At 48.8% G+C, this 6,933-nt stretch overlaps 1 protein-coding gene and 1 non-coding gene across 6 annotated transcripts in view; one reads left to right on the forward strand and one right to left on the reverse strand.

Moving 5' to 3' along the window:
* DOCK1 (dedicator of cytokinesis 1) overlaps positions 1-6,933 on the reverse strand; it is a 413,576-nt gene that overhangs the window by 340,718 nt on the left and 65,925 nt on the right. For 2 of the 5 annotated variants that reach the window (XM_039835998.1, XM_039835999.1), the window contains 2 exons: positions 2,783-2,855; positions 179-258 (listed from right to left, as the gene is read on the reverse strand). In XM_039835998.1, the coding sequence (XP_039691932.1) occupies positions 179-258; positions 2,783-2,855 (153 nt within the window). Of the gene's footprint in view, positions 1-178; positions 322-2,782; positions 2,856-6,933 lie in introns of all 5 variants that reach the window. The other 3 variants (XM_039835996.1, XM_039835995.1, XM_039835997.1) reach the window with 3 other exon arrangements.
* LOC120581807 (5S ribosomal RNA) lies at positions 5,970-6,088 on the forward strand. Its single transcript, XR_005647382.1, has one exon. It is a non-coding gene; the product is annotated as a 5S ribosomal RNA (ribosomal RNA).

Here is a 6,933-nt window from a genome sequence, read left to right on the forward strand (position 1 = left end):
TCATCACCATCACCATCATCACCATCACCACCATCATCACCATCACCATTATCATCGCCATCATCGCCATCACCAACACCTCCGTCATCATCATCATCAAACAAAATGCAAGCCACACGGCACTGTCCCAATGTCATATAAGTAGACATTTACAGAAACAAAACAAGAGAATACGTACCCTGGCCCTTGTGGTTGACTTCTTTGGCAGCGATGACTTTGTTTATAACAGTCTGAAGGAAGTCACTCTCCCCTGCCACCCTGGGTGAAAAACGGGATGACATGTTCAGCGGCTTGTGTCGAATGGCGTCGTCCAACGCGAGCCTGGAGGGCACGGGACGACCAAGACCACAGGAGACAAAGGGGCACAGAGACCCAGGGGTCACGGTAACAAGGGAACACAAGAGATCATCGTCACCGAGTGCGAGAGAGTCGTCATGAGCCAACGCACGACAAAGGACAGGATAGGTGACAAAGAGACAGGGAAGAGCATCGGTCAGGAAAATGCTGAACCACACGAGAAAAGTAAAGCAGACGAGGCCAACCCCACCCCCCGGAAGTCAGCGGGCCCCAGGCCTGCACTCTGTTTCTGCCAGGCAATAAAAAAGGGAACTTATCTGAAAGTAACGTGGCTGGACCTCATTCACTCCTAGGGAATGTTTATGGCCATTTCGGTTTCCATAGTTCCTGACCATAGCATAGGTCAAGAGACAGGTGGTTAAAAGAGAAAAAAGCAAAAACATCAAAAAAAAGAAAAAGATCCCTCCTCCGACCTGATGTCTTGGGAAGCCTGGCTGACGACCACTGCACCCCATCAGGCTGCGTGCTCCACGCAGCCTAAGATACTTAAAAGTGAAAAGAAAGGCATAGCCTTTGGGGAATAAACCACCATATCTGAAAAGTGAAACCGGGACACAATTACGAATGTAAACGGCCAACATTTGGGGGGCCCACGGATCGGGAGCTCTTCACAGAAGCTGCACTAGGCCCAGGAGAATCGATATGAACGGCAGCGTGCGCACAGGGCGATGCCGTGGAGCACAGCAAAGGGCGATGCGCAGTGAGCAAGGGCGCGCACGCCGTGCACGTAACGCTGAAAACCATTTCCAGAGCCGAAGACACGCGTTACTCGCCGCGGGAGCCCACGTTACTCAGGAGGACTGAGTACTGTTTTAATTTACGTCACCAAGTTAAAAAAGACAGAGAGAGAGAAAGGGAGGGAGAGATGCAGACTTCTCTAAACGTAGTGCTTCCTTCCCCGAACTTTTCCTGCGACATAATAAATCAATTCTAATGGAGCAAAAAACGGTGTCATTAGCACGGCATTTCCCAAAGCACTGGTTCCATTGCTTATTTTGCTATTAAAGTCATGCTGCTCTTTGGTTTCTAACACCGCAAATATCAATCTGTACATGAGTCTTCCGTTGGCGGAGCGCGGAGCTACAAATTACACTGAGGGCTGAACGTGCGATATTTTTGTGCAGGGACGTGTCCAAAAAGACAGAAAGGGTGGCAGCAACGCGCCACCTCACGTGGCTCATCACGTGTCCCAGTGAAACTCAGTCAGTGGATCTAAAGCTGAGAATCCCCCTCAGTTTTCAAACAATAACCCATTTTTCGTTTCCTTGACTTTTCCCAGCAGACACTGGCAGACGACAGGTAGTTTCAGCTCAGTGGTCCATTTGGGCAGCCGGGTCCTCCGAGGTCAGAACCACGCTGGGCTGATGACTCCTCACGGGCAAAAGAGACGCTCGACGTTTTCCTTCTGTAAAGGTGTCTGCTACTGACTTCCTGAGTGTGTCTGCTCGTGTCCGAACAGGAGATTTCCCATGTTTACTGAGGACGCTTCCAAATTCCGCAGAACAAGCTTCGTTCCTGGCTGTCCTCGCTGCGTGAGCTTCTGAAGCTGCTCTACCCAGGAGACGAGGCAGAAGCTCTGTGCCTGTGCTGACCGGTACGGTGGCCACTAACCACAGGGGTTACCGATCGGTGTGTCTGAGGAACCAAATTTTTTAATTTCATTTCATTTTCACTCAGTGAAATAGCCCCATGTGGATTCAAGCGAGACAGTATCTAGATAATGGTCTGGGGTCCCTTCAAGGTCACCGCGGCACCTCAGACGGGTGGCGAGAGAGAGGAAGAAGAAACAATGCTTTAGGTCCGCAGGGAAACGGCGCCAGTGCTTCCAGCCTTTTCCACAGGATCTTCCCTCAAAGCAGAGCGTCCACGTGAAGGCTCTCGTGCTCCCGGCTTCCCACGGCTCTGCGCAGACTGCACGTCGGACGCAGACGGGCCGCAGACGGACCCCTCACGTGGCCGGCACTGGCACGGTCCACTCTCAGCGGCAGCACGACAGGAAGAGCAGCGGCCTGGCCGCTGGGAAGTAGTATTTCTCGCTTTACGAAGCAATGGATCAGCCATTTGCTCGGTTTTCTATTTTAAAAACGACAACCTCCTGTGATGAATTTGAAAGTACTGTACTTCGAAAATGGGAATCGCTGCTAGAATAAATCGATTATGCAAAGAAACCTTCACGCTCACAGCGGAGCTGCGAGTCCGTGTGGCCTACGTGACGAGGCGATGCGGGGACCACATGGGAGACCGTGACAGACTCTCATCCAGGTTCTCGTGGGCACAAAACTTCCACGAAACGGATTTGTCATTATTATAAAATAAGCAATCCCTATTTGTGCTGAATTTAGAAACTTAGTTGTGAAGATAATTATTACAAACATACGTTTTCCATATTATACCCAGTTAAGTACTTTGATTACTCCATACTTACGGCTGAAAGGGAATGAAATGCTGTTTATCTTCATCATCTACTTTTCCATTTATTATATCTGTTACATCCATCACTAGGGACAAGAAAAGAACAGAGATTGCTTTGCTTATGTGCCATAATCACAGAAAACAAACAAACAAAGGAACATCACAATGCCTTCTGACAAACAACAGCGTAAGCTGCCTGATGGAATTTTCTTATATTCAAGTAAATTATTTCCCTGTTTGAAAGACAAATTAAGTTCTCTGAAAACACTGGCCGAAATAGGGTTGGGGCTCACATGGCAGAGCTCCATGTAATAAACTCCTTTGCCTACAATCCAGCCCGCACCCCAGAGCTGCCCCCCCAAGAGAGGTCCGTGTGAGGACATGATGTCAGGTAACGACGAGCACCCCGTGTGGCAGGGTGATGGAGGAACCAAACGCTGACTGCGACTTCATTTAAATTTAAGTAGCCACCCGTGGCCAGTGCGCGATACCCCACTCTGGTCACTGCAGTCCCCAAATCATGAAGCAATAATAAAGGAGCTACGACGTACCCGCCACACACTGGCAGCCATGGACGCTGTTTCGAGGGACACCTGGCAGCTATCTCTCACAGTGACCTACCACCCAGCTGAGGACATCGAGGCTCAAAGACACAAGCGAATGAAATTTCCCCAAGTCAGAAGGCCAGGAAGTCTCCAGGCCCGAGCTCAGACCGAGACAGCAAGGGAGCCCAAGGGCAGCCCCTGGTAACACCGGACACTGTCACTGACCGAAGGCAAGTGAGCGCTAGGCCTCCTTCCTCCCCTTTTCCGCAGCCCCCTCCCTAACGACTGTCCTACTGAAAACGTGGGCCATCTCACTTCTGTCACCTGCCCCGCAGAAACAGAGGAGGGACCCGAGCAGAAGCATTCCTAACCCTGGCTCGTTTGGGGTGCCCGGGAGCCCACACAGTGTGCACTTGGGAAAACGCCCCCCACACCACAGCGAACCAGCGCTACTCAGAGAGCAAAGAGCTACAGATGTGTTTACTGACACAGGTCAAGGAAGCGCACATAATTTGGAACATGGAGTTGTGGCTGCTCAGAAGACAAACGACCTGGCCTCCAGCTCCGCCCGGCAGAAGACTCTCCCAGCTTCAAGCACCCTTGGGGGCGGCTGATCAGCACAGACCACAGCGCTCGCCCACTGGTGAGATGCCCTTGCGCCCAAGACCACATTACCAGCAGTTCAGAATCCCGCGACAGTGCTGACTTTATTGCTGAAGGCCAAGCAGTGGCTGGCGTCGTAGCAACAGCCCAGCCAGCCAGCTACAGGCCAGAACACAGCCTGCGTGACCCTCGGGGACCATCCCCAGCACTGCCGTCCATGGTGCAAGGCCTTCCTAAGTGCCCAAAGACCTGTCTTCTATGTCACAGGCCTCACCCCACCCGGTGACTGTGAGTCTCCCTGACCACAGGACACACCTGCCAAATCCCCATTCTCTAGCCCCGGAACACAGCAGGGGGCTGGCAGCGCCACCCAGGAAGGTGGCAGGCATGCCAGACAGGTGACCTCAGTCTGAGCAGCCATGCTGAAAGCAGCCGTAGTGACAACTTCCTAGAACCGACGAAAACCGGTCATCAAGCACTTTCCCAATGACTCTCCCCACGCCCGCTCCAGCACACAGGCCCGTGCCAAGGAGTTCTCTCCGCAGTTGAGACTTTGGCCTCAAAAGATCCCTGTTGGAAGAAATGAAAGACTGAGGAAAGGGGGCGGGGCTTCGCCCCCAAGCCCAGAGTCTCCGCGTTCAGGTGTGAGAAAGCCGAGAGCCCAGCTGTGTGCAGACTGCGTGGCTGTGCGATGCGGAGCGAGCGACGGGCCCGCACCCAGGACGCCGCATGTGCTGGGACGCGGCAGGGGGCAGAGGGAGGTGGCACCGGGACAGTGCTGACGGAGGATCGGGGACTGAAAAGGAAGGACAACAGGAATGCCAGTGACGAGAAACACACAGCGGAGGAGAGGGCCGGCCAGGCTCAGGATGCCCCTCAGGACCACCTGCTCCCAGCACCGGGCACGAAGCACCAAGACGGCTAAGACACGCACGCCCTTCGATTCCAGGGCCTCGTCCTCCCCAGTCAGAAGGGGCGCAGCGATCCGAGTTCAAGGGCATTCCCTGCATACCTTCTGTACCACGAAGCCGGAAACACACTCACAGCCCAGAGATAAAGGGAAGCTGAACAAATGACGCGGCCGCACACTGCGGCCACTGAAAATCCCAAACCTGGGACAGGCGATGAAACGAAATGTGTATAATGTGATGCTTTTTAAAAATATCAAAATGTACAAAGTCTGCAATGTGAGGAAACTTAACACTACTGAACTGTACATTAAAAATGGCTAAATAATAAAAAAGACTAAAGAGACCAAGAGTAAATATGCAGACAAAAACAAAAAACAAAAAAAAAACCAGATATAGTATGATCTGATCTTATCTTTAAAAATTATAAAGCATAGACAGAGAGAAAAAAGCTAGAAAGAAATACATCAGATTATCATGACGTACTACCCTGGCTAGAATTATGAATGGCCTACGTTTTAATTTTTCTTTCTTTTTCATAATTTTCCAATTTTATATCACTTTTGTTATAAAAAAAGAAATGTAACATAATATTTTCACTAGAAGGCTAAAAAGTGTGAGCGTCCAGGTCCATCAACAAACACTTTGATAATTTGGACTCTGTGGACACAAACATGCAGAAGTTACTCTGGATAAAGTCTCAGAATTAAATTCTATGTAGAAATTGTACTTGCATAGAAATGAGCAGGAGAACAAAGCTGGAGGTATCACACTCCCGGATTTCAAATTATACTACAAAGCTGAAGAAATCCAAACCGTATGGCACTGACATAAAAACACACACATAGATTAATGGAAGAAAACAGCCCCAAAATAAAACCACACATGTATGGTTAATTAATTTATGACAAAGAAGCCAAGAATAATGTGCAAAAGACAGTCTCTTCAATAAATGGTTTGAGAAAACTGAGCAGCCACTGACAAAAAAAATAATACTCAACTATCTTATGCCATACACAAAAATGGACTCAACATGGATTAAAGACTTGAATGTAAGGACGTGGTCCCATAGTGTAGCGGTCAGCACATCTGCTTTACATGCAGAAGGTCCTGAGGTCGCACCCCAGTGGAGCCACTGTCCATGGTCTACGGTCATGCCACTCTGAACAAGCCCGGTCCCATCTGATCTCGGAAGCTAAGCAGGGTCGGGCCTGGTTAGTACTTGGATGGGAGACCACCTGGGAAGACGGGGTGCTGTAGACATATATAAAAAGAATAAAAAAATAAAAGACTTGAATATAAGCCCTGAAACCATAAAACTCCTAGAAGAAAACACAGGCAGTAAGCTCCTTGACATAAGTCTTGGCCAAGATGAGATTTTGAAATCTGACACCAAGAGCAAAGGCAGCAAAAGCTAAAATAAATAAGTGGGGCTACGCCAAACGATAAAGCTTTTCGCAGCAAAGGAAACGATCGATAAAATGAAAAGGCAGCCTCCTAAACAGGAGAAAATATTTGCAAATCATGCATCTGATAAGGGACTAAATATCCAAAATATATAAAGAATTCACACAACTGTATAGCCAAAAAACAAGTAAATCTAATTAAAATTTGAGCGAAGGATCTGACTAGACATTTTTCCTAAGCAGGCCAACAGGCACATGAAAAGATGCTCAACATCATCAGGGAAATGAAAATCAAAACCACGGTGAGCTATCACGGCACATCTGTCACAATAGCTATTATCAAAAAGACAAGAAATGACAAGTATTAGTGAGGATGTAGAGAAAAGGGGACCCTTGTGCAGTGTTGGTGGGAATAGAAACTGATACAGCCACTATGAAACACAGTATGGGGGTTCCTCAAAAAATTAAAAATAGAAATACCATAGGATCCAGCAATCCCACTTCTGGGTATTTACCTGAAGAAAGTGAAAACACTGACTCGAAAAGATATATGCACCCCCATCTTCATTTCAGCATAACGGTCGAGATACGGAAATAACGTAAGTGTCCATCAATGGGGGAATGGCCAAGAAAGTGTTACGTACACGCACATAATGGAACTGTATGGGAAAGAGTAAAATCTTGCTATTTGAGGAAACAGGG

The sequence above is a fragment of the Pteropus medius genome, unplaced genomic scaffold (genome assembly GCF_902729225.1).
Source record: "Pteropus medius unplaced genomic scaffold, Ma_sr-lr_union100, whole genome shotgun sequence".
NCBI lineage: Eukaryota > Metazoa > Chordata > Mammalia > Chiroptera > Pteropodidae > Pteropus > Pteropus medius.